This window comes from Drosophila willistoni (genome assembly GCF_018902025.1).
Source record: "Drosophila willistoni isolate 14030-0811.24 chromosome XR unlocalized genomic scaffold, UCI_dwil_1.1 Seg144, whole genome shotgun sequence".
Classification (NCBI taxonomy): Eukaryota; Metazoa; Arthropoda; class Insecta; order Diptera; family Drosophilidae; genus Drosophila; species Drosophila willistoni.
In genome coordinates this window covers 2,062,076-2,089,716 of record NW_025814057.1, presented here as the reverse complement: position 1 = coordinate 2,089,716, position 27,641 = coordinate 2,062,076, and the positions used below count along the sequence as shown (strand labels likewise).

Below are 27,641 nucleotides of genomic sequence, written 5' to 3'. Positions count from 1 at the left end.
CTCCGATAATGTCGATAGCGATAACGTTGCATCGATGTATCAAAAAAGCTATCGATACATGCACGTGTTCAGCAACTCGCAAACAAAGAAAAAGTGCATTTGAATTATTAAATATTAAGCATTGCAAACGACAAGCAACAAGAAGAATTTACACATTGAAGTTACACACAACAAAAATTGAGAAAAACGCGAATGTTATAGTAAAATAAACTACTGCCCTGCCACCAGAGTGTGTCTTCGCTGTTGCTGTGTTTGTGTGCATGTGTGCGCGTCTGTATGTGTGTCTAGTGCGTGTGGCACAAGTGCGTACGTCGGTGTGAGTGCGTCTCTGCCACTGTACATATACATGTGTATATGTGTGTATTTGTATTGCTATTAACTAATAAACAATAACCAAAAATTTAAAAACAGGCAACAGCCAGCTGCTGCTACAACAAATACAACAAAATAATAAAAATCGCAGTCTTTCCCTTTTTTTTGGTTGTTTTTTTTTTTTTTTTGATTTGATTTGTGTTTTTGTTGGGTGAGATTCCGTATTCCCCGCAACACCAACAACAAGAAATTAACAGTAAACGCGCGTGTGGGTGTGTGTGTGTGTGCGAGTGAGTGAGTGTCTGTGACAGAGCGAGTGAGTAAGAGAGAGGATAACGGCAGCCACACAAATGGCGGACGTGAGCGATCCAAGTGAACTTTTCGATCTGGAACTGCATGAAGATGACAAGGCCAGAGATTCGGATGACGACAGGATCGAACTGGACGATGTAAGTTGCCCACCCCCCTGCAAGCCACTATAACAACAACTACGCAGCGAATGAAAATTTCCAAGCGCTGCGCACTTGCACTTTTCCAACCCAACAACGAGGTTGGAGGTGGTTGGGATTTTCCCCGTCCCCCCTCGCCCCGTCACTTCTTCGCTGTCTTTATTTACCTTTGTTTTTGCGCTTTGTCTTCAGTACCAACTCCTCATTCCCCTCCCCTTCCCTTCCCCCGCACCGTTACTTATCTGCTGCGCAAAAGTTCATACCTCATCTATGTACATCCACATCATCATCATCATCATCATTGCCATCGCCATCATTATCGCCGTTTTGTCTGGCGTCATCGTGTCAAAGATTATTTTGGCATTTCCACAAAAAACCGATTACATTTAGCTAGTATTTACTGTACCAAACACCTACCACCTTTTGGGCTAACTAAATTGTTAGTTACTCTTGTTCCTTATGAAACACGGCACACTTAAGGCAATCGACGACGACGACGATGAGAATGATGATGATGATGATGATAATGATAATATTAGGCAACACATAATCATCAAAAACTAAAAAATTATTGTCCTTCAAAATAATCAGTATCAATTAGCCCTCACACACATACTAGAGCAAATAAATTACAACACACACACATACACAGCAATACACCCTGTCTATATGTAGATGAACGGGGGCGGTTTAACATCAATTGAAGGCGGGCATTATCATTGATCTGATTGATTTTTCGAATTGAAATCTTTTGCTCAATTAAGGTAGAAAATATCAGTTTCACTTGTGAGTCAGTTAATTACTTTGGTTAAACTAGTTAGTTCAAAAGAGATTTGCTCTTTTGCCTTGACTAAGGACCTTCATTTTGTTGCGGTTCGGGGAAACCCGAAATGCATTCTCATTTCTCAGTCAAGGTCAGGTCAAAGGTAGTTTGCTACCTGGAAAAAAGGATAGATTTCGTTTTAAAATCAGTGAAAGCCATAAAATTCCAAGAAATTGTGGCCGAAAGTCTCCTCTCTAATTCTCAGGATCTTTCGAACGAGACAGAGGTCATAAAAGGAGATTTAAAGATTGTGAGAAATTCAATTCTTGTTTTGCCCAGAATATTTCGACCTGTTGAATACCTTAAGTTGGTTTCTCTCGCATTCATATAATCCCCTTTTTGCTTTTTTCAAATTTTTAAATTGTTTTTGCATATGAAATTTGATTTTTAGCGCCCATTTGGTAGAATTGTTGGAACGCTCCTGTTTGGGGTGCCAGCTAAAAGAATAACGAAAACTTTTTTCTTATCAGCGAATAATATAAAATTAGAAAATGAGAAAAATGACGATAAGGCTAAAATGAAATGGAACACACACACACAACACGGACACACACGATCGACTTGGAGACTTAAGAAGGCGTCGCTGTCGCTGTCGCTGTCGGCGTCGCGCGTGCATCGCTTTGCATTACTAATCAGTTGCACATGCTCCCCCATGCTTCTGCCACCCCACCTCCCCCCGGCGCACTTGGCCACCCCGTCACCCGTGTGTTTATGATATAATAAAAGTCGAAAGAGTAGAAGTTGGATTAACTATTTGGCTCGGAATTTAACTGTATGGGATGTTTCCCCTGAAATATTTTCATGTGATTACAATAAATTATGATAGATTTGTTAATTGGAATTTGCCGCCAACGCTCGCTCTGACGCCGCCTCCAAAAAAAGCTGGCGAGGTGAACCAGTTTTCATTGAACTTTAGTCAAAAATTTCACATCATGTATATACACCAACTAAATGTGTGTATATATACACATATATATACATATATATGTGTGTGTGTGTGTATATATTCTCGTAGAAGCATGACGAGCGCCAGGCAATGGCTTCTCCCCCTTTCGAAAATGTTGGTGGCACAGCATTTGCCGGCAGATTATTTGGCATTGTTCCGAGTTCTAAATTTAGTTTGTCATTAAAGACAAACCAAGAAGAAGGTGCATATGCGTGTGTGTGTGTGTGTGTGTAGGTAGATCGCACGAGAAGAAGGGGAAACATTTAAAAGAAACCCCCGCTCTCTCTCTCGCTCTCACACACACTCAACTTCACAATAATCGTGAAATAATGGTTCTTCCCACAACAACAAAACTATCTAGAATTAGTATCCAAAATTTCCTCCCCCTAAAATTGAGATGTCTAACATGTCGGAACAATTTCCAAGAGTCCATCCTTCTATAGCCAAAGGATTTCCATTGAGAAAAGTAGGTGTTTTTTTCTATACCCGTAGTGCAAAGTGGTATATCAAAGCCGCCAAAGTGTATGTAACAGGCAGAAGGCATCTCTTCCAATGTCCGTCCGCATAAGGACCTAGATCTTGGAGTCCATGAGAGCTAGAGCCATCAAACTTGGTGTGTGGATACATTTAGTATGAACTCTATTCAAGTTTATTTCCACGCCCCTAACGCCTTTAATAGTTTGAGAAATTAATTACCAATTAGATACGAGATTTAGCAACATGCCAAGTTTGATCGAAATTTGACTAAAAATAAAAGTAAAAAGGATCTTAACGATTGGTTCACTTGTTGCATGGTATACCAAAGTCGGCGCGCCTACGACTTACTTCATTTCGTTTGGCATATATCAAGACGGATGGAAAAGAATGCTATTGGGCCTGATAGGTTAAAGATTTGATTTGTTAACTTTCTTTACAATAACAATAAGTATCTCTTTGTATGTAAAGTAGTTTTTAATATCGGGCTGACTCCTTATTGATACGGATAATCATAATATCCACTTAAGTCTTGCGATTTGCGATTCGAATTCCTTGCTATATGAAAGATATAGAATCAACTTTAAGACGATTCTCACTTATATAGCCCATTAACGATTGATTATAAGACATTTTGAGCATTCATTTCTGTTTATCAGGCTCAATATGTGCATATTTATGTCACATTTTTGTCGTAAGCGATACGACGACTGCAAAATTTACGAATACTTCATTGGATTTCCCCCCATTTGGCTTTTATTTTGTATTTATTCTATTTTTATTAAGCGGAAGTTTTGGTCGATTACTCACTCACAACATTCGTTTGGCTTGGATTTCATGAAATTCGATCCACAAGTAAACGCAAATCGAACATTGTATTTTAGTTGAAATTATAGATTTGTGATCAGATTGTTTTTCATGTATGTGTGTGTGTGTATAGATTTAACAAATTTCTAGCGATCATCTTCAAATGGGAATGACTTGGATTATCTTGGAATAAATATTTGAAAAATTGTAGTTTCATGCATAAATAACTTTCCATTCTCTCTTTTTGTTCGATATAACAAATTATGATTAATTATTGACATTATTCACATGAAATTCGCCAACTAATTTCTCTTTCTCTCCCCCTTTTTCTCTCTCTCTCTCTCTATCTCTGTCTCTCTTTTTTGCAGGTTGACCTAGAACCGGAATTGTGTATAAAGCTACATCAAGAGTGAGTAATAAGACAAAAATGTCGGGAGAAGCAGAAGCAGAAGAGGAGGAGGAAGAGGAGCAAAATTCAAGCTCCCCAAGTTGAGAAGAAGGGACGACTGTAAGAGTAAAAGGGGTGTTGGAGAGGGGGTGATAAGATTTCGACGATGACTTGAGAGAGTATTTAAATGAGGGGAAATTTTGTATTTGCTACTGCTTTTGTTATTGTTGTTGTTGTCGCGTCTCTGTCTTTCATTTAATTGATTTCCATATTGTTTACAAGTAGCTCAACATAATATTGATTCTAGTTGATCCCTGGCTAGACATAACCAAACAGAAATTGACTGATAACATGACAATATCCGTACATATATATATGTAAAATATATACATACCTATCTATCTACATACATATGTCCAAACAATTTTGATGCAGCTAATTGAGACTCATGACAAACACTCGACGATAGAGTTGAAGGATGAATAGGATGAGACAGAGGAGAAGGAGGTCGAGTTGAAGCAGAGGGGGAAATGGTAGGTTAAAACGCTTGGCGCGTGTATTGGAGGTGGGTGGCGAAAGGGGAGGGGAGGGAGGGGTTGTCGGTGGGGTGAATGAATTTATTTATAGCACATGGCCTGCTGTTTCCCACGCCAAACAACAACTATAAACTTATCTCTCTAATGCAGCAGCACTGAGGGCCAGGAGACCATACAGCTATCGGAGGAGAATGTCAATCCGGGTAAAATCAAACTGGGACCCAAGGACTTTGAATTGAAAAAGGTCCTTGGCAAAGGTGGCTATGGCAAAGTATTTCAGGTGAGTCGTCTTTCTCCTTCGATTCTGACCATGAGATTTGTTATAAACAATTTTCTTTACGTTTCGCTTTTCAGGTGCGCAAAACCGCTGGACGAGATGCCAATAAATATTTTGCCATGAAAGTTCTGAAAAAAGCTTCAATAGTCACCAATCAAAAGGACACAGCACATACACGTGCCGAGCGAAATATCCTAGAAGCCGTAAAGGTGAAACAAACAACAAAGCGAACAAATTTATGAAAACTAAACTAATCAATTCCCATCTCCTCCTCCTTCCTTGTTGTATATAGCATCCATTTATAGTCGAATTGGTCTATGCCTTTCAAACAGATGGCAAACTATATCTTATATTGGAATATCTAAGCGGCGGCGAATTGTTTATGCATTTGGAACGCGAGGGCATCTTCCTAGAGGATACCACTTGGTAAATACTACCCCAAATAGACAAAGAAGTCTAAAGGATGTAAAATGGAATTCTAAAGCAATAAAAGAAGAGAGAGAGAAGGAAAATAGGATATACCAAAGATGTCACGTGTTGGAGAGTCTTTTTTTATCTTTGCACAGATTGCACTTAGTTCAGAGAATTCATACCAAATCGTCAGTCTAATTAGTTCATGTTAAGTTTCATAGTTGGTCAGTTCTATAAAAATAGAAAAAAGTAAAAGTTGAATTGACTAAGAACTCGTTCCTTGGCAGATCCTTAATGAATATAACGCTTGCCATCTCACTGACAATCATGGCCTAAAGGAATACTTTGCTTTTAATTGATTTGTATATAAGGTAGACAGATTTTCATACATATAAACTCTCTATTGAAATATAGAAATAAATGCATTCTATATATTATATAGCTATCTCATTAGATATCATAATGTCTCCAAGTTTTGAACATTTTCTAGGCCAAATCTAGACATCGAATCGAGTTTAGTGTAAATTCTTCATATAAAAAGAATATTTCACTCAAAGAAACTTTATTGTTAATTAGGAAATAACAAAAGTTCTATAAAAATTTGAAAAGTATAACTAGATTATTGTTGTGAAACTGAAAGAGACGGAAATAAAAAGGTAGACAGAGACAGATTTACCCTTAAATGCAGCTTTTCGTAAGGTTTTTAATCTAACCGACTAGCATTTAGTAGATTGTTTCATCAGAATTCACCTTTATGATTCTGCTGTTGATTGAAAGATGACAAAGAAGACACGAAATGCCCAAAATGTTTGATTCAATAACAAATAAAAATGCTTTCGCCTTATATGATTACGAATATGACTCTAAAGAGAGTCAAAAGTGATTAAAAGATGAATCGTATAGGAACAGACAAAAACTAAGTGGATAATAACTGTATGTGGAAATGGGAAAACGTCCTGTGCTACTATAAGAAAAACTACAGAAACGGATATGAGATAAGCAATAATTTAAGTTTAATATTGTTTAGACCAATAGGACACAATGTTATCTAGATTTTTAAAGTGTAAATGTATTGCCAAACTTTACTTTTAGTTTAGAATCTACAAGATAGTTGACTTTAAGAAGCTTAAGAAAGGAATCCTCCTGTGATTTGCCCAAACTCATCATTAATATAAGAATTTTGTTCTGGTTTTGCTTTGCAGCTTTTATTTAAGCGAAATTATATTGGCTTTGGGCCATTTACACAAATTGGGCATTATCTATCGTGATTTAAAACCAGAGAACATCTTATTGGATGCCCAGGGACATGTGAAGCTCACCGACTTTGGTCTATGCAAGGAGCATATACAAGAGGGTATTGTCACCCACACCTTCTGCGGCACAATTGAATACATGTGCGTGCAAAGCGTTAAGCAAACTCTTCGAGAATTTACGAATAGCTATAACGATTTTAATCCTTCAATGTTTTCCTCTTCACAGGGCCCCAGAAATTTTAACAAGAAGTGGCCATGGCAAAGCTGTCGATTGGTGGTCATTGGGTGCTCTCATGTTTGATATGCTTACTGGAGTGGTATGTTTGAATGACTTTCCATTTTGGAATACTGACTAATTGATTGACTTTATATTATAGCCACCGTTCACCGCCGAAAATCGTAAAAAGACCATCGAGACTATACTTAAAGCCAAGCTAAATCTGCCAGCCTACCTCACACCCGAAGCCAGAGATCTGGTTAGACGTCTAATGAAACGTCAGGAGCCACAACGTTTGGGCAGCGGTCCCGAGGATGCGGCAGCTGTGCAATCACATCCATTCTTCAAGCATGTCAACTGGGACGATGTCCTGGCACGACGCCTTGAGCCACCTATAAAGCCTCTCTTGGTGGGTACTCGCATATATTTATTCGAATGGTGAGGTCAGAAAGTAATCATTGACTTTTTGTTTCCCACAGCGAAGCGAAGACGATGTCTCCCAGTTTGATACGAGATTCACAAGACAAATTCCGGTGGACTCACCAGACGATACAACGCTCAGCGAAAGTGCCAATTTAATCTTTCAAGTGAGTTAAGATTAGGAGGAATTCCATTTCAGATCTAGGCATAATTTTTCACATTTAATATTTATTTTTGGGGGATAGGAGGATTGTTTTTTTTTGCATTTCTCACAATAAATACTTAAGGGCTAGATTTATTTACGATCTTCATCATCCTCAGCGATAGTCATTGCCGCATTGAAAGTGGGGCTCTTTCAGAGGGATACCTGTAGGTCCATCGGTGAATTCACAGAAGTTCAAGCCAATGCGACGGAATGGATGACATTTACTTTTCGGATTGCCCCATTTGCCGCGATACGTTAACCAATCGGGCACCAATGAGCGACCTGGGCGAAAGGCAACGAAAACAAATTGAATTTCATAGTGATTAAGAGGGATTTGAGTTGAATCATGAACGTACCATATGAACGTAGATTTTCATAGCTTATATCCACCGCTTTCCATGTATTCCACGGAGTGCCAAAACCATTAATATCATATAAACGAGCCACTTTAACGAAGCGATGTTTACCCGGAGCCGTCCATAGGCCATGCGACCCCTTGGCAGCAAACAGAACCGGATGATTCTTGAAGGTGGTGACAGTTTTTGGGAAATTCGGACGCTGTAATATGCCTTTGCGTGTCTCCTGGCGACGAAATTCGAACGAGCCGGTCAAACGATTGTAGCTATAGTAGGCGCCCGCATCATGCGCCGAGACATACATCGCTTGTGGCTCGGCATTGCCATTGAAATAGAGACTCATGTGCTCCCAGTCGCCCACATGGCTGCCAATATCCTTGCGATTACCCAAACAATAGCCATAGACGGCGGGAAAGGGTATGCGACCCAAGGGGCCTAAACTCAATGTGCACATCGTCTTGCCCTGACTGTACGGATAGAACATCCAATAGGTGACATGAAATGATGGCAGATGTCCCTTGATTTCTTCCTCCTGCTCCTCTTGAGAGGCTGTCTCTGATATGGTATTATCTTCGAGATTATTTTCGGGTCCGCCACTGAATTTCACATTGTCTTTGAGATTCGCAATGAAGTTGTTAATGGGTGGTAGAGCATTTTCCATTTGATCCAATTGCTCGCCGCCAACCATACCAAGAAGTCCGACATCAGCTGTTTTTGGAGGGGGTTGATTGGGTTTACCCTCTGTTTCACCCATCACCAAGTCGAGATTAGGAGGCGCTTGTCGCTTAACACGTTGAAACAGTGGATAAAGTCGTGAAGATCTTCGCAATGTTTCATTACGCTCGTCCAGGGGATCAATCGAGACGGGAATGTAGGGACCTCGTGTACTGGCCATCGTTGGCAAAGGCGGCAAAGGCGGTGGCAGATCTTTGTTAGCTTTCGTGGGACACAAATTGACCACACCATAAATGGGTACTGGTTTCTCATTCGGATTACGTCCATAGATAAAGGATTGCTCATTCTCTAATAAATCTTGAACTTCCGAATTGGTAACCAAATGCGATTTAGTTGAAAAATCTCGAAATTGTATGCCCGGAGACGAGGGATCTCTTTCCTTGTCCATGGGATGAACATGCTGGAGGAATTCTTCGACACCCAAGGGTAGGAATTTTTCTTCGGGTGCTAACCAAACAATTGGTGCCCATTGCTTGATCAATCGTTCCACTAAAAAAAAAGTGATAGAATAGAGAGAGAGAAAGAGAGAGGGAGAGAGAAAGAGAGATATGCCAAAGCAAACATGTTAATGCAATTAACTTGATTTTGTTTATTTCTTTTTCTTTTAATTAGCTTCCTCCCGATTACCCAACACCTTGTGATAATGGCATTCCCCCCCACCCTCACCCTCGCCGTCGTTTACCCTCCGCCAGCTATAGCGGTCTAATTTTTTCGCTTTTCAATGAAGAAAATATAATAATAATATAAAATCAAGTATGTATGTGTGTGTAAGTGTGTGTAATAAATTTCACTTTCACACATGAAGTGCCGCCGCGACCATAAACTTGTGCTCTCCTCTACATGCTGCACCCCCCGCTCCCCTTCTTTTTTTTTTTTTTTTCTTTTTTGCCATCATCGGTTGGTTTCTATGCCTACCGTGTGGAGAGGTTTACGGGTAGCGCTATCTACATATCTATCTGCTGCCCTGCTTTTAATCGTTAGCCAGTGGGCCCCTCCCCACCCCTCCCATGTGTGCAAACGCATTGGCCAAGAAGTCCAGTCTTCAGTCCCCTGTCCAGTCATTTGCCAGTTTGTTGTTGTGTCGCCCAACTGAATCATGTCAGCAAAAAAAATTTCACTTGAATTTTTTTTAAATAAAGTAAGGTATAAAACAAAAGGAAAGAAAAATACAATCAGTATTTGATTACGATTAACGAACAATAAATACCCTTACTTTTAAAAATACAAACACTTTCTTTGAGAATTTGGTTAAAAGACTTCTTAGATGGCCCTGGACTGCTGATTTTTAATCCTCCGAAGATAAATTTGGAACTCTGCTCTCAGGGAAAACAATATATTTTGAAATTATATGGGAGTTCAAGGACTCATAGGTTCGATCGAAAGTAAAGATTCGTAAGGGTTCTAATAATATGTCCATTCAAAGAACAATAGTAATATAATAGTAAAAGGAATATAGGATAAAAGAAACTTGAAAACTAATAAAATATATAGTAAAAAGTAAAGGTCCTAAAGGGTTAAACAAAGGTTTTCGTCTAAAGAACAAAAGATTGAAACATTGAAAGTTCTTTGTGTCGCCAAATTCAGAAGAAATTTCAATAAAATTTTCGAGTTACTATCAATTGGATATAGTAAAAAACTGCTAATGGATTGGGTGGCTGGTTCGTTGGGTGGTTATATGACCCAACCTGGAGCAGAGTAGGGTGCGGTGGGTAGAGTAGTAGAGAGTATTGGCACAAGAAACAACAACAGCTGACTTGCTGTTGGTCATGTCCGTTGCTGCTGCTACTTGCCTTGATGGTTGTTGTAATCGTTGTTGTTTTTGTTTTCTGATACCGTATGCATACCTACTTCTTTATCTAATGCTGTTATTTGTGCAAATTGCAATGGTTGTTGTTGCTGCTGCTCGAAGGAGGCGGCGGCTGAGGCGGAGGCGGAGGCTGCTGAATCCATGTTGTTGTCCATGTTGTCGATGAAAGTGGAATCAACTGCTGCTGCTGCTGCTGCATCAGCATTTTTGGTGGTTGCATTCAAGAGTCTGATATAAATTGTTTGTGTTGCTGCTGCTGTTGGAGGAGTTGTTGCTGGCGGCAAATGTTGTTGTTGTTGTTGTTGCAGCGCTGCCACATGGAGCAGCGCCGCTAGCCAAAGCAGCAATGAAAGTGAATTTATTTGCCACTGCTTATACATTTTAGTCAAGTTTATGGATTTTACGTTAGTTTTGTTTTTTTTTTTTCTTTCACAGTTTATTTTTGTTTTGGTTTGTTTTTAGTCAAGTTTTAGAGTCACGAACAGAGCTTGCCTTTTGTGTCTCGTTTGTTGTTTGTTATATTATTTTCACACAATTCATCAGTTTGCCAATTTTGGTTTATAGATTTCTGGCGCATGGTTTTTTTCTTCTTCTCCCCTCTGTGATTTGTTACTGTGATTTTATTTAGTTTGTGCGGTTTTTCTCTTGTTGGTCAAGAATTATGCAATGTCACTTAGACTGAGAGAGAGAGAGATCTATAAACACTTCCGCATGGTAAGCCCAGTTTAAGAGCCGCACAGTTTTGCAAGCACTGGTAACCAACAGCAAACGAGTGAACACACGATCAAGCGAACGAACGAACGAACGAACGGTTCTTGTCCTAATTGTTAATTGCCCTCTCTCATTCTTCTCCCCCACTTTTTGACTGACTCTCTTTCACTCGGTCTCTCAATCTCTCTCTCAGTGGGGCTCAGGTGCTGTCTTTCTCTCCCTCCCTCCCTTTTCTTTGTCTTTATAGCATGTGCGCTTTGCTTAATGGCTTGAAATTTCTTTCTTCTTCTTGAATCGATTGTCTCTGATCTGAGAGCTTTTTGTAATATTTTTAGCTTCTTCTTGTGTTTAAAATAAACTTTGAACTGGTTTTTAACCCGATAGCCCTGAACTACTGCTGCTGGTGCTGCTTCTGTTGCCGTCTCTGCAACGCGTGCAACAAGTCATCATTAGGCCCAGAATCAATGTCAACCATCGATCATTGTCAATGAAATGAAAAGTTGTTTCTGTGTTTGTTTTTCTTCTTTGCAAATTTGTGAATCTAGTAAGCTCACTTTGGCTAAGCCTAAGCCTTTCTCCACACACACACACACACACACGAAAGTTAACTTTCTGCCCGTTGCTTGTTGCTTTTCTTTTAACTGTTTTTGGTGTTGTTGTTGCTTGTTGTGTTGTCCGCACGCTTCAAGCGCTTCTTACAGACTGAAGCATGAGCAGCGCAGCGCGGACCTGCAGAGGCTCCAGAGCGGCAGCGGCTCTCCGAGAGTCACTCGGCGATTTCTTGTTGTTGCCTGACTGCGTTTTCTGAAAAGCTAATTGCACGCCCAAAAATTAAAAAAAAAAAACCAAGAAAAAAAATACTACTACTTACAACTACTACCACAAAACAAATTTCATGGGGGGGGCTACCAGTTTCTGTTTCTTCTGGCTTACTTTATTTTTTTTTCCAACGATACCCTGTGTAAAGGTTGGCTAAACAGGTATATATGTGGATCAAAGTTAAGTCCCTCGACAGATTTGAGTGGTTTTTGTCTTTTGTATTCTTCACTAAGATTTTATATCCTACGACCGAACGTGACAAATGTCGAAACCTACGATTGATTCTGTGAATACTATAAGTCGATCCTATCAATATTATGGATTAAAAACCTGCGATCGATTCTTTGGAGACTATGAATCGATCCTACTTCCAGCATTGAAACAGGCCCGGAGCAATATAGTCACCTTAAGAATCAGGAAAATGGAAACTATATAACAATTTAACGTTATTTACCAAAGAAATATGTACATTTTTTAACGCTAGGTGGCGCTTGACCGTGACTAAGAACATGGAATAAGACCCTTCAAGCCAAGTCTCCTCATTGTGTAATCGTTCAATCTTGTCAAATGATTTTCATTAGAGGGTATCGAAAAGTCGAAGTTGTCAGTAACTTTATTTATTTGGCTTATTTGCTCGAGTCGAACGACCCTTGTTGGTATTACTGATGTTGTTGTTGCTGCGGCATTTCTTTTTTGTATTTTGTCGCGTTTGTTTTGCTTATGGTTATGTGGGATTGCGGAGTATGGCCGATGACTTGGTGGGGGGGTGGTGGAAACGGGTTGGGTTGGGTTCAGTTTGGGTACGGCTTTAGTAGGCTAACAATTTTGAATGTTAAATATTGCCTAATTAAGGTTTTAGAGTTGCTGGCTGCCGGCTTGCATGTGGAAATTCGGTCAAAATGTTTCACACCACACATCGATGGAAAGGAACGAACGAACTTTATTATATCTGGCAAAGTTTTCGTACACAGTGCATTTCAAACTGTATGCTACATAACTGCTGGCTTAATAGTTTCAATTAACACCTAATTTCCTTCTCATTGCGGACAAGAAGAATTCTTATATCAATTAGAACATTATTAGAAATAATTAGGAACTTTCTCACAAAGCCCATTCCCATGGCACTCCCCAGGCCACTGTTTACTCATCCTCCTCCTCCTCCTGCATCTGTTGGTGATGTTGGTGATGGTTACTGGGTCAGCAAGCTCGATCGAGATCCGAGTACCAATTAGCAGTTAGCAGGCGGCGGCAGTCGGGCACGTACTCAGACGTGAGACGAAACATTTCACCTGCCGCAGGTGCTGGTGCTGCTGATGCCAGTCACCAGCAGGCACCACCGACTCACATTTCATCTCACCTGATCTCATCACTTTATCCCGTTCCATTTGATCCGTCACGCGTTGCGTCCAACTTGCTCTGGCTCTTCTCTAACTTTGTCTTTATTCGTGTTGAATGAATTTACACGCAATTTTTTTTGTTTTCTTATTTCTTTAATTATTTTTATGTCATTTCAAAACAGAGAAAAAATTATATGTATATAGTATATTTAGTTATAAACAAACCAAAATTAAAAGAAATTATGTAAAATGCGTTATAGCAAAAATAACAAATCTTGCATAATCCTCACTCCCCCAGATTGAATGACTGGCTGGCTGGCCGACTGACTGACGGACGGACTGAATGAGTGAGCGAGTGAATTAGTATGCCAGGCAGTGATCCGATTTCCGATTAGTGCACATGATCAGGCAATTGGGTCAGATGGAGGTTGGTTTGGTTGTTTGAGGCAGGAGGAGAGACAACTAAACAAACATTTCAACTTGATACCCTTGCCAAAACGAGCTTTGCATAGTGCTAACGGGGGGGAGAGGGAGGGAGCACGCCAATTGATCACTTGAAAACTGAACAAGATCTACGTGCTAAAATTTCGTGGAAAAATAATTGTTTAAAATCAAAGTTTAAGTGCGAGTTGTTTTTGCGGGGAAATTTACCCTCTGAAAACAAGTAAAGTAATTCTCAGAGCAAACGATGAATGCTTTTCCAGCCTATTGCATAGTTTAAGGGGTAAAATTCCCCTAGATCCTTGTCGGAATATTAACACGTTTCTTTCTTTACTTGCTTACAGGGTTTCACCTACGTAGCGCCCTCAATATTGGAGGATATGCATCGTGCCAATCGAATGCCGGCGCGTTCACCTCGACGCACACCTAGGCAACAACATCCGGACAATAGTTTCCGTTTGCAATTCCCGTCCGCCAATGCAAATCTGGGTCCTAGCAATGCACCAATGGCCATGCAACGTTCCACAATGTTTGCACGGGCGACGCCTCCGCACCATATGCAGACATTCGCGCCGCGACCATCCCCAGCCCAGGATGAGATGATGGATGTGCATCACTGAAGATCGGGGGAAGGAGCGAAGAGGAGAAGAGGAGGAGGATGGCTGCTGGATGATCACACATGGAAGAAGAGAAATGGATACGACAGTTACTATATGCTATGAGGGGATGACAAGGAGAATGGAGGGGAAAGATGACAGATAGATAGATAGATGATGAAAGGGAAGAAAAAGAAGAAGATTTGTTTTTGTTGTTACAATAAGGATTAGAATGGATGCTAGATGAAGGCGTGCCAGGATCGCGCTAATGATGATGATGATGATTATGATAATGAGGGAGAGATCAGATGATAATGCTACGAAAGTTTGTTTGGATATATATACAAAAAAAAATAAGAAAACAAAACTATATATCTATATCCCTTAAGCAGAACATATATTCTGCTATATACATATAGCTATACTTTATATATATACATATATATATATATATATATATATAATATCGAAATGAGCAGAGAAGTGAAGTAGGAGAAGAAGATTATCGGTTTATGATAATGATTGATGATTAATTACTCCCCCCCCAGCAAACAGTCCCCTACCAATACCTTACCTACCCCCCAACCATTAAGCCCCGTTTATGTAAAAATATTTACCACTTATTCTCTATGTTTTATTAATATATATGTATGTGTGTATACATATATATATATATATATATATATAGGCGAAAAGGTTTATACAATTTATTTAGTTCAAATGTACAACAATAACAATAACAACAACAAAAAATAAGAAAAAAACCCAAAAAAAAAAAAGAAATGAATATTAGTTTATCATTTTCATTCAGAGACGATTCATTCTCCAAAAAGAAAACAAAAAAAATAACAAAAAACATCAAACGAGATCAATTTTATTCGTTTCTGTTTCATTTTTACCTCAAAGTTATTTGTTTTTTTTTTTTGGTGGAATTTTCGTTGATGAACAAATCCGATTCAGCCAGATACTTTGAAACGTTCAAAATTCTCAGCTTTCGACACCAGGTGAAGGGTATTAACACGGTCGGTCTTTGCACTATTTGAGTTGAGAATCCTTTTTTTTGTTTTGTTTTTAGTTTATAAACGAATTTCCGAAATCATTTAGAAACATTTTTGTTCTTATAGTTAAACTATACATATATATTCTTGATTCAATCAACAATCAGTCATTGCCAATGGGGAGTAGGCAAACTAATATAGTCTCTGCATCTAAATCGAGAAACCCTTAGGATCAGATCAGACATATAGCTTGATCCAAATAATAGATTTAGTAGGCAAAAATCATAATTAAATGCATATATATGTTCTATATGTTTTTGTTTTTTTTGTTGTTGCATAAGTGTAAATTAAAGCAAATTGAATTGACATGACTATATATAATATAGCTAGCGTATAGGAAGGATCAAAACATTTGCCTGATTAATTGAATTGAACGTTTCAAGGCTTTTGGTTTTCGAATCGGCCGTTAAGAGAAAGAATAAGAAGAAGAAGGGTATACGGATAAGTGGGGTGGATCGTCGCTCTATATACATATATATGGTATATATATCAGTTTTTTTTATATATATGTGCATATGTATACGTATATATATTATCTATATCTGTGGTTCGACAAAACTATATTTTCTAATATTATCATTTAATTTTGCTAAATATATTAAGATACAACAACAACAACTAAAAAACAACAAAAAACGCTAAATGTCGTCTGCAATTTTTTTTTTGTTTCTTTTTGTAAGTTTGTTTTTTCTTTCTTTTTGTTTTGTTTTTTTTTTCTTCTCTCAAAAATGTGCGTAGAAAAAACAAATGGAAAAAAAATGTAAAAAAAAAATTACAATTAGTTGTAGTAGGCACCCAGAGATCGTAGCTAAAGTTATGCTAAATATATATATATATATATATATATATATGCCGAAAGAAACATTAAGCATATAGAAAATAAAAGTAAAAGGTTTCCAAGCATATAACTAAAACAAAAAAAAAAAACAAAAGGAAAAAGTTGCCAGCAGCAAAAAAAGGAAAACTGGATTTTTTTTTACAATCAATATAAATATATATCTATATATATTTCATATTGGTTGATCATTCTGTGTACTGAGAAGCTAAACGCTGCCACAAAACCAACAAATAACAACAATTGGCAATAGAAACAACATTTAATATAAATAATAGAAAGAAAGAAACAACAATTAATTAAGAATTTTGATTATATTCAGTTTCTACATGCATATATATAAATATATATTATTTTTATTTTTTTTTTGCTCTGAATTGAAAAACGAAAAATTATATGAAAACTAAAGAGAACGAAAAAGAAAACAAAAAACTAAAAAACATAAATTATCATTGTCAAATATATAATCAAAAGGTGCTTTCAATTGTTTAAAAACAAAAAGACAACTACAAACAAAAACAAAAAAACAAAAACAAAAAATACAACAAACAAAGAAGAACAACAACAACATAAAAAAAGAAGAAGATGAAGCATGTAATGAAAGAAACTAAAACTTTAAACGGTTATCGATGTATAAAAAAGAAACAAACAAAAAAGAAATTGAAATATTTATATAAAAACGAAAAAGAAAATATGATGAAAATACCTCAAAAGCAATTATTTTTGTTACAACCAACTAAAAAATAAATAAAAAAAAAAAGAAACAAAAAAAAAAACAATTAAAAAGTAAAACAAAACAAACAAGAAACAAAACAAACGAAACCTAAAATTATAATATTAAAATACAAAAATAAAGTCTAGCAACTACAAGAAACAAAAACAACAAGAACACTATTAAATTATATAATTTATAACAACAACAACAACAAAATGAAAAAGGGAAACAAATTATAGTTTTCTCTTTTCTTCTAATTTTAATTGCTTTTCATTTATTTTGTTTTTGGCTTTCTGTTAACTAAGAACAAAAGAGAAACAAAAAAAAAAAAGAAACTGAATTGGAAACCAAAACCAAATCTGCAAAATTTATTTTGAATATTTTTAGAGCTAATAGTAAGTTGGAAATGGAATCAAGATTCACTATATATATTTTACAGAATTTTAATTTCTTTTTAAAGCTTATTTCGTTATGTGAGATTTCAGAGAGACGATAAAAACAATTTCCATAGAAATTGAAACATTGATCAAAGAATATTTTTCTGTTCTCAAATTTATACCTTAAAATTAAAGACTAAAAATTATTCTCAACTAAGAGAATTGAAGTAACTAACTAAATAATAAACCAGGCAGATTGACCATGAAAATGATTAATAATTCAATCGTTATTTTTGTTCGTCCTTATTGTTTATGAACAACTTACTATTAAGGTCACTTTTAGAGCTCAAAATAATGATCGAGTAAAGTTTGTGGAGAAATGTTTTGGGGTTCCAAAAAGAGAAACAAAATATATGTAAAATATATATCAGAGAAATAAACAAGAAATGATAAAATGAAAGAAACACTGCCTACACACACGAAAAAAACAAAAAGAAACAAATTATGAGAACAAGAAACTAGCAACAAATTACAAAAGAAAAGAAAAACCAAACAATACAACAAAATGCAAATAAATGAATTTAACAAAAAACAAAAACAAAAAAAAAAAGAAGAACATTACCATATACTAATTAAAGATACATACTAACAAAATGTAATAGATACAACAGAATACAGTTGCAGTTCGTATTTCGTAGATAGCCAAGAATTAAATGAAACAAATTGAAACAGCTAAAATAAAAAACTAAAACTGACACAACAACCAAATCAGATGGAGAATGAGAATATATATATATACATATATATATATGAATATGGGTAATCGAAATACATACACATACAAACAACAAAAATACAAAGAGAAAACCGACAACCTTGCATCTTAGATTTCTAGAGTTACCAGGTACACATAATGTACAATAATTAAATTTAGCTACAAAAAACAATTTTTTTGTACAGTCCACACGAAAAGAAGGCGAACCGAAAACTAAATAAAAAACAAAGTCAACAAATAACTAAAATTGAAAACTAATTAACTATTAATGAATATGTAATTAAACAAAAATATTACAAAATACAAAAAAAAAAAACAAAAAATCTATTTTGAAATGTACTTGGAAATCGAATTGAAATTCAAAGTTCACTGTTAATAATTCATACACACACACACACACACAAATACACACAGCCAGACAGACAGAGAGAGAGAGATAGCATGGCAACTCTAGCATAATAATAACTGTAATTTGGCCGAAAATCGCTAAGAAAAGAAGAAGAGTAGCAAAGCAAAGTAAAACAAGACGAGACATGTTAACAATTAATTATCAAAACGAGAGTCTAATTACATATTATAATAATTACAATACACACACACACACAGACAAACAGACACACATACATATATAAAACAAATAGCGAAAACGTTCTCGATCTAAAAGCCAAAACAAACGCAAATTGGTGGATAGCAGAATGATTAGGATGAAGCAGAGCGGCAACATCATTAGTAGAGAAAGAGAGAGAGAGGCAAAGATAGTTATAAAGAAAGAGATAGAGAGCGAGAGAGAGAGAGAGATAGAAATCCTCCAGATCCTAGTTAATTAAAATTGTACATTTTTATCATTAAGATTTAAGCCCGAAATGCGTACATATACATATATATCAATCTATATATGTATATGTATATACATACAAATGTACACATGATGATGTATATGACAAAAAAAAAACAAAATTGTGTATCGTAATAAATTACAAATTAATTTTACAAAAATCAAAGTTGTTGTTTTATTGAATATCTATTGAAAATTCGTTATATAATCACAAACGAATCATTATCGAATCCTCTTACTGATTAATATACTCATAAATGAGTTCATTTTGTGATCACAAATGACTCATGATAGAAAACGTTATCCTAGACATTTGTTCTCTTGATGAGTTGAATATGAACACTTCTTTTTAATCATAAACAACTCATTTTTAAGTCATAATTTGATCAAGTATAATAATAATAGCTTTCAAATCATCAAGAATCAATCTTTCGTACGTTTTTGAGAGAACTGTGAGAATGACCCACATGACCCCCGCTTAATACAAGGGAATTGCGTTCCTAGAGAATTTTCAACACCTCTCCGCCTTTTGTGACATTTTGACCGACTGCTGCCCACCTTTGTGACAATTTCAAAACCCACCTTAACCAGCATGAAATCCCCAAGTTCCAAATAAAACGTTTCTTGAATGGATGTTTATACGAAACGAATGTTATCTGTGAAATCAATAGATCAAAACAGAAGATAGACATCATTATTGATCAAATATATACATATGTACATAGGTATGTATGTTTGTTTGTAGACATTGAACTTTGGAAATGAATCTGAAAATGGTTACCTGTTTTTGTTCAGGTAACATCAATGGATGCTAATTATTACAGCTCACAAAAAATTAAAGGTGTGAATTAGGAAAGAGAAATTGTTGGTTTGACTCTTTTGTAAAGCATAAAGTTTCGCTTGATGTTGATGCATTGATTGGTTGATGAACTTGAAAGGATGCCCCCCCCCAATGAGCACTTTCACCGAGACAAGATAGGGCACCATCATATCTCCTGATACGTTCTCATTTTCCTTTTAATGGGCATTTCTAAGGCATTAACTTCAACTATGGCCAAAGTGTCACTAAAACTGTTTCCTTAATGCGAAACTCTCAAACTGTAAATCGGAAATCGAGTTTAGTTGTATTTTTAGAGTTTATATTTGGGTAATCACGCATTTGCTTAATGATTAGCATAATTAAATGGCAGAAAAAAAAAGACGAAAAACGAAGAAAAGTTTGCAATAAACCAAAGCCAAAAAGTCAGCCGATGGGTACAAAGTAGTAAGAGAGAAAAGCAACAAAAACAAAAAAGCGAAAGTATGTTAACATAAATCGATGATCAAGGGAAAAGCATAGATAAAGCTATTTTTAAACATGAAACCGCAAGGACTTGGTGGAACCGCTCACTAACTCGCACACACACACACACACACTCTCTAGGTGTAAGTAGGTGCCTTAGTCCCTTTTCCTTGATTAGCGGGGGGGTGCAGGCGGCAGGGGATGTTGGAGGTTATGCGATTTGTGTGCCCAATTGGCCAGGCCAGGTGACATACAGCTCAGGCTCAGGCTGAGGCTCAGGCCCAGGCACAAGCGCAATGTGCTTGGCATAAAAGGAAACCGACAGTCGACAGTCGACAGCCGACAGCAGGAAGAATAGTGCCAGAGAGGAAGGGTGGAGGGGGAGGGGCGGTTGGTGGTGTAACCAACATAATAATAAAATACAGCTAGGCAACCGTAAAATTCCTTAACATGAATCGATTTAACGAAGCCTAAAGGAAACCCCAATTCAAGTCACTCAGATTCAGGCAGCCATTTGGCCAGGTACAGGATTAATTTTTCCTCATTTTTCTCTCACTCTTTTTCTCTCCATCTCTATCTCCCTCTCTCTCTCTCTCTATCGGTCGGTCGGTTGGGCTATCTGTTCGTCCGTCCATCTAACTATCTTTCAGTTTTCCACATTTTCTTTTAGTCACACAAAGTAAGCCAAGTGAAAAGTGAATTATCATTAAATTGAAACTTTTTATGTGAAACAGACAAACAGAGAGAACAGACAAACTCCTCACACACTCGGAGAAAGAGAGCGAGAGAGATACATATCTCCAAGTGAAATAATTTTCAATTTCCATCTTTTTCGCCAATTTCTTTACCCTCCCCATCGTTGATTTTCTTATGCAATAATATATCTTGGAGAGATAAAGAATCCGTAAAGAATCAGCGTACATCATGTTGCCTAATCTGAAGACTCGTCGCATAAGTGGCCTCCAGCTGGCTGGCAAACATTTGGGTCCAGTGGCCAAATGTCCACCACGCTATTCCGAGGAGGATTGGGACTACAATAACAAGATTAAATTTCGTATAACCTGCGATCAGGAGAAGCTGGCGGAACGCATTGTGGAGTAAGTGCTGGGGGACAAGTCGTTTTAGCATCCCTAATGGTTTCTCTCCACTAGAGAATCTCGTCGGGTGGTCGATGAGACCAAAGACACCACCAAGAATTGGCAGCGCGAGGTGGAGCATCATATGCGCGAGCGGACCAGTGAGATACGTTTTCTGGTCGATGAATTGAATCGCCAGAAGAAGACTGCCATGCTGGAGGATGAGGCACTGAACACCTATCGCAATCGTGTGCTCAGTGCCATAGAGTTCCTCAAGGAGAAATCGCTGGCCATTTGCAAGCAGTGCCTGATTCTTCGTGAGGGTCGCATCGGTGTGGATCTATGCGATGATGAGGTCGACCGTTCGTTGCGCCGCGAACTGAAGGTCATCAAGGGATGTCAGGGTCTGGCCGATGCCGCTCTGAAGGAGGCCGAAGAGCAGATACGCAAATTGAGAGCTGCCATGTATCTGCTGGATCAGGATTTGGCCGCCAAGGATAAATCTCTGGCCATCGATGAGAAGAATCTGAAGCTAAAGGAGTTCCAGCATGATTTGGGCAAGGGACAAGATCTGTCCAAGCAACATTGGTGAGTCAGTAAAACCCCCATTGAAGAAATGTAGAGTATTTTGTTGTTGACCTACTTTTGTCCACCAATTTTTGTTAGCCAATTTTCGTTGACCGAATGGCAGGCCCAGACCTATGAGAATCTGGAGGCAAATGCCAAAGCCTTGGTTTCTGCTGGCCAATTGCGTGCCTATATCGATCTGCTGCTGAAGCAAGTTTGCGAGGATATGCAAAATCAAACGGATCGCACTAATGAGGCCTTCGAGCGACGCATTGCCGAGACGAAGCATGTGAAGCAGTGCCTGGAGAACAAGCACAAGGATACCATGGATCATATCCATCAGGTGCAGCGCAATATGAACGATCTGGAGAAGGAAATGATGGACAAGCAGCGGGCCATAACGCTATGCCAGACCCGTCTTAGTAATCGTGCCCATCGTCCGGGTCTTGAGTTGACCTGCGATATGGTCCAGGATGCACTCTATAACGAATTGCAGGCCTTGAAGGCATCCGTCTGTAAGCTGAATCAGAAATTGAATGAAAATAAGGCATCGATGCGTTATTTGATGCATGTCCAGGTCATGCAGGAGGAGGAGATCAATATTAAGGCAAATACTTGCAAAATTGATGAGGTCGATTGCATGACCCTGCGTCAGGCCCTGAAATATCAGTCGTTCTAAAGGATCCAAAAAAGAAGCATCCAAATTTTCATCCACAACCATCCTTCCTCCACTTGTAGTCGAAAACAAAACAAAAAAGAAAAACACCAAAAAACAAACAAAATAACAAACTGAAAAACAAAAGTAAAACCAACTAATTGTGCAATTTAATCAAATTAGATGCATGTGCATTTATGCATACCAAATGTTTCGCGTTCAATTCAAAATTACTATTATAATAAATATTGAAATTCACTTAACGAGTTCCATGCAAAACAATGCAAAACAGAAAAAAAGCGTGTATTAAATTGTGTTGAAAATTAGCCCAAAAACAAAATATCTATTTGTGGTAGAAACTTTTTTTTCAACTTTTTTTTTCTGCAATTCATTGCATCGAATGATTTTTTTTTAAATATTTAAAAATACCGCCTTTTTCGGTTTGTTGATGCTAATCGATAACAACATATCGATAAAACGCTAATGTCTGATGCGGTATTTTTTGCAATCGATTTTTGGACAGTAACGCTATCGATGTTGTTCACATCACTAGCGTAATCGATTGCTATGAGTTGTAACCCTGACGATTGGAAGAGAGAAACGTAAAAAGAACCAAAAAAAAAAGGGAACAAACATCCTTAATTTTGGTTAATGTTAAGCTGAAAGTTCACTGGAACTCCAATATAAGGGTAAGATTTACAACAATTGTAAATGGTGGTCGCTGTGGTCAGTGAAATTAGAGTGGTTTCAGTAGCAACAGCAAAACTTTTGCCGCCGCCACACAGACACGATAAAAAAAGAGAAAAAAAAAATGGAGTACAGCTGCCGCCACATAAAAATCAATAAATGTCAAATCGAAATTGTTAATTTTCTTTTAGGATGTCGAAACGCAGCGCTGAGGATGCTGCGGCCACTGGCGGTAGCAGTTGCCTGGTGGCTGCCGCTGCTGCCGGTCAGCCGCCAATCAAAAAGGTTCACTTCGAGCCGCATCTAATCGGGCCCGTCTCCACACTGGAAGAAATGGACATCAAAGTTCTGGAATTCCAGAATAAGAAGCTGGCCCAGCGCATTGAGCAGCGAATGCGTACCGAAGCCGAGTTGAGACATCGAATCGAGCAGCTGGAGAAGCGTCAGACCCAAGATGATGCTGTTCTCAATGTGGTAAATCGCTATTGGAATCAGCTGAACGAGGACATACGTGTCCTGTTGCAACGATTCGATGCCGAGACAGCCGATGAATTGGAGAATAAAAATGAGAATGAGGTGACCACATCGTTTCTCACCCAACTTTCCACATGGGACAAGGAAGAGCTCGATGAGAAGCTCGCCAATCGGGTACAAGTCTCGAAGAGAGCTGTGGCCAAAATCGTTCAAGTTATAGATAGGTTAATGCAAAGAAATGAAAAGATAACACAAGTTTTGAAGGGCGAAAAAACGCCAGCATCTTCATCATCGACAACAGCGGCAGCAGCAGCTGGCGCTGGAGCTAGTGCCTCCGGTGGTGGATCCGATGACACAGAGCAGCCACCATCATCAGATCCGGAAGCGTTGGCATCATGTGTTCAAGCCCTGGAGGAAACTCTGAAACAAACTCATATAGAAATTATGACCGAAAATCGTAAAGTTCAAAATTTAAATACTTCGCTGCATGAGAAATTCCACACAATGTCGCTGAAAATGAAAGAATATCAAGATGCCCTCACCGCCAAGGAGACGGAAAATGCTGAACTGAAAAATCAAATCGATGAGCTACAATACGACTTGGAAAAGATCCATTGTCGCAATGATAAGCTGGAAAATCATTTGGCCGAAGCCATTGAGAAGCTGAAGGCCTATCATCAAATCTATGGGGATCCCAATAAGACTACAACAAATTCTTCCAAAATGCCCACCGGCACAAGTGGTGGTGGTTCCGGCGGTGGTTCCGGCTCTGGTGGCGGCACAACCAATGTAAATAGCCAACATCTCGAAGAGCTGCAAAAGGAACTCGAAGAATATCGTGAGTTGGCCAATAACCGTTTGCAGGAACTGGACAAATTGCATGCAACACATCGCGAGACACTCAAAGAGGTGGAGAAACTCAAGATGGATGTGAGTATGAGTATGAGCTACGGGGTAAAGTAATCCCGATCAATAACTTTTCGCATTTTTGACCCTCTTTTCAGATTCGCCAACTGCCCGAATCGGTAATTGTTGAGACCACTGAATACAAATGCCTGCAGTCTCAATTCTCAGTTCTCTACAACGAGTCGATGCAAATCAAGACCATGCTGGATGAGACGCGTAATCTGCTGCAGACAAGTAAAAATCAACATCTCCGGCAGATTGAAGTGATGGAGAGTGAAGAGCTAATTGCCCAGAAGAAGGTACGCAGCGAGATGATCCAAATGGAGGATGTCCTGGCTCTCATACGCAAGGAGTACGAAGCCTTACGCATAGAATTCGAACAGAATATGGCAGCCAATGAGCAGACGGCTCCGATTAATCGGGAGATGAGGCATTTGATAACCTCGCTCCAGAATCACAATGGCCAGCTGAAGGGGGAAGTGCAGCGCTATAAACGCAAATACAAAGATACTTCCACGGATAATGTGAAGCTGCGCAAAGAGCTGGATGACGCCTTGGCCAAATTGGACAACAATAAATCCCAATCCTCGGCCGGTGGCAGCGAAGAGGTCAAACAGGAATTGGGTCTAGCAAATGTAAAGGAGGAGAACATGAATAGTTCATCATATTGCCAAGATCCGGGCAGTGATTCGAACATGGCCATTAAGGAGGAAAATTCGGCATCAGCTGAAGATGAGGCTGACGATGATTGCAGCAGCAAGGATGTGAAAGATGGCATAAAACAAGAGAAACTGCAGACTAACAGCGAGAATATGAATGAGAAAAAAGATTCACCGGGTCCAGCTAATTCGACACAAGCAGCAGGTTCGGCAAATGCCACAGCGAATGCTGGCGGAGCCACGCCAGCTGCTGGTGCGGGTGCTGGTGGTGGTGGTGGAGGAGGCGCTGGAGGAGGTGGCAGTGCTGGGGCAGCAGGAGCTAATGTCAAAACGGAAAAGGACTCGAAGGAGGGTGTCAAAGCCAAGGAATTGAAGGCAGTCGAAAGTGAAACTGTTCGTGACCTAAAGGCCCAATTGAAGTAAGCAATCCTTCATGCACCTTAATCTTATCCCACTAATCCCTATTTCATTTTTCCATTTTCACAGAAAAGCTTTGAATGACCAAAAGGAAATGAAGCTGTTACTGGATATGTACAAAGGTGTCTCCAAGGATCAACGCGATAAGGTCCAACTGATGGCCACTGAGAAGAAATTACGCTCCGAGATAGAAGATTTGCGGCAGCAATTGAAAAAGCTGCAGGAAAGCAAACGAGAGGAGCGCAAAAAACTGGCCGATGAGGAGGCCTTGCGCAAGATCAAGCAACTGGAGGAGCAAAAATATGAACTACAAAAACAGGTGGCCAATCACAAGCCCTCGGAGAATGCTTGGAGTGGTGCCGGGGGTCCAGCCGGTGGGCCAGGTGGAGCCGGAGCCAATTATAGTCGACCCTTTGTCGGCTCACATGAGGAGGAGGCCCTGCTTAATGAGATGGAGGTGACAGGTCAAGCATTCGAGGATATGCAAGAGCAGAATTCCAGATTAATTCAACAACTGAGAGAGAAAGATGATGCCAATTTCAAATTGATGTCCGAGCGGATAAAAGCCAATCAATTGCATAAACTGCTGAGGGAGGAGAAGACGGTATTGGAGGATCAAATGGCCACGGCCACAACTCAAATCGAAGCCATGCATATTGTCCTGCGTAAGCTGGAGGAGAAGGAACGCAGCTTACAGGCCACTGTGGCGTCCATTGAGAAAGAGTTGATGCTCCGGCAACAGGCAATGGAAATGCATAAACGCAAGGCCATCGAATCGGCACAATCGGCGGCCGATTTGAAATTGCATCTCGAAAAGTATCACGCACAGATGAAGGAGGCCCAACAGGTGGTGGCGGAAAAGACCAGCTCCCTTGAGGCGGAGGCCTACAAGACGAAACGCCTTCAGGAGGAATTGGCCCAATTCAAACGCAAAGCGGAACGCATGAAGAAAATGGAAATGTCCGGCACCACCATCGATGAGGTGATGATCGAAGAGATTCGCGAGTATAAAGAAACTCTCACATGTCCTTCCTGCAAGGTCAAACGCAAGGATGCTGTCCTATCCAAATGTTTCCATGTCTTCTGCTATGACTGCCTCCGCACCAGATACGAGACGCGGCAGCGCAAATGCCCTAAATGTAACTGCGCCTTTGGCGCAAATGATTATCATAGGCTATATCTCCAGTAAATTTAACTCATTTAATATGTATATATATATATATAAAACGCCTATATATATATATATATTAATCCTTATTTCTATCTTGGTATAAATCATTGCAGCATTAGCAAGTTTCACTATCCCATTCATTTCTTGAAAAACAACACGAAAAAAACACTTCATTTTCATGAGTCAATTTTTTTTTCCAACCACCCCCCCCCCCCCTCTCATATGAGACACAAGTTCAGTTCTATCGGTTTATACAAATATATATATATTATATATAGCTTTTAGTTTTTTGTAAATCAAACTTTAATTTTAAAGAAACGATCTAATTTTTGGAAACTAAATGTTCGAAAAACAACTAAATAAATGGCTAAAAAATATTAAGTTTAGTATACATCTAAAAAGTTGTTGATAATTGTGTCGCGCATGCGTATTATTTGAAATTGTTATTTGTTTTTTGACAAACAGTTAATAATTAATTAGATTTACTCTGAAGATTTATTATTATTTTCAAATGTCGATATTTTATGAATGACGTTATCGATAGTTAAGAGAATTGTAAAAACAATCGATTTCGTTCAAGAGTGTGGCCACACTTTGTGCCGCTTCACTCTCGTTTTCCGCCTATCCGAAACAAGCCAGATCTGACGGGAAAAAAAACCGAAAATGGCAACACTGGCTGTCATGTATCATTGTTGTAGAGCTGGGAATCCATCGATAGTCTCCCCCCTCGATGGATTTTGCAGCGATGGAAAAAAAAAGTCGATAGTATCGATGGCTTGGACTTTTTCCATCGATGGATGAAACCATCGATATTATCGATGGTCGGAGTTTG

The 27,641-nt window shown here is 38.6% G+C and overlaps 4 protein-coding genes across 6 annotated transcripts; 3 read left to right on the top strand and 1 right to left on the bottom strand.

The window, feature by feature from the left end:
• The first annotated feature begins 478 nt into the window (after nucleotides 1–478).
• LOC6638935 (ribosomal protein S6 kinase beta-1) lies at nucleotides 479–14,866 on the top strand. Of its 2 annotated transcripts, none has more exons than XM_002062398.4 (10): nucleotides 479–761; nucleotides 4,180–4,220; nucleotides 4,889–5,015; nucleotides 5,090–5,221; nucleotides 5,305–5,438; nucleotides 6,626–6,817; nucleotides 6,903–6,993; nucleotides 7,054–7,302; nucleotides 7,373–7,480; nucleotides 14,069–14,866. In XM_002062398.4, exons 1-10 carry the CDS (start codon nucleotides 663–665, stop codon nucleotides 14,342–14,344), a joined length of 1,449 nt encoding a protein of 482 aa, XP_002062434.1. In that variant the 5' UTR covers nucleotides 479–662; the 3' UTR covers nucleotides 14,345–14,866. The 2 variants fall into 2 exon arrangements, with proteins under 2 accessions (XP_002062434.1, XP_015034598.1); XM_015179112.3 differs by having other exon boundaries at nucleotides 4,886–5,015.
• On the bottom strand, nucleotides 7,536–13,411 carry LOC6638936. 2 transcript variants are annotated; one of them, XM_047012187.1, is made up of 3 exons: nucleotides 13,304–13,411; nucleotides 7,875–9,098; nucleotides 7,536–7,800 (listed from the first exon to the last, which is right to left on the bottom strand). In XM_047012187.1, the coding sequence occupies exons 1-3, from the start codon at nucleotides 13,329–13,331 to the stop codon at nucleotides 7,631–7,633; spliced, it is 1,422 nt and encodes a 473-aa protein (XP_046868143.1). In that variant the 5' UTR covers nucleotides 13,332–13,411; the 3' UTR covers nucleotides 7,536–7,630. The 2 variants fall into 2 exon arrangements, with proteins under 2 accessions (XP_046868143.1, XP_023037552.1); XM_023181784.2 differs by lacking the exon at nucleotides 13,304–13,411 and adding an exon at nucleotides 10,454–11,809.
• Nucleotides 14,867–20,914: 6,048 nt separating the features above from the next.
• LOC6639174 (tektin-1) lies at nucleotides 20,915–22,704 on the top strand. Its single transcript, XM_002062400.4, has 3 exons — nucleotides 20,915–21,294; nucleotides 21,349–21,861; nucleotides 21,940–22,704. Exons 1-3 carry the CDS (start codon nucleotides 21,122–21,124, stop codon nucleotides 22,517–22,519), a joined length of 1,266 nt encoding a protein of 421 aa, XP_002062436.1. The 5' UTR covers nucleotides 20,915–21,121; the 3' UTR covers nucleotides 22,520–22,704.
• A 349-nt stretch (nucleotides 22,705–23,053) lies between these two features.
• LOC6639175 (E3 ubiquitin-protein ligase Bre1) lies at nucleotides 23,054–27,200 on the top strand. The gene is made up of 4 exons (XM_023181730.2): nucleotides 23,054–23,184; nucleotides 23,374–24,586; nucleotides 24,661–25,640; nucleotides 25,708–27,200. Exons 2-4 carry the CDS (start codon nucleotides 23,375–23,377, stop codon nucleotides 26,825–26,827), a joined length of 3,312 nt encoding a protein of 1,103 aa, XP_023037498.1. The 5' UTR covers nucleotides 23,054–23,184; nucleotide 23,374; the 3' UTR covers nucleotides 26,828–27,200.
• The last annotated feature ends 441 nt before the right edge of the window (nucleotides 27,201–27,641 follow it).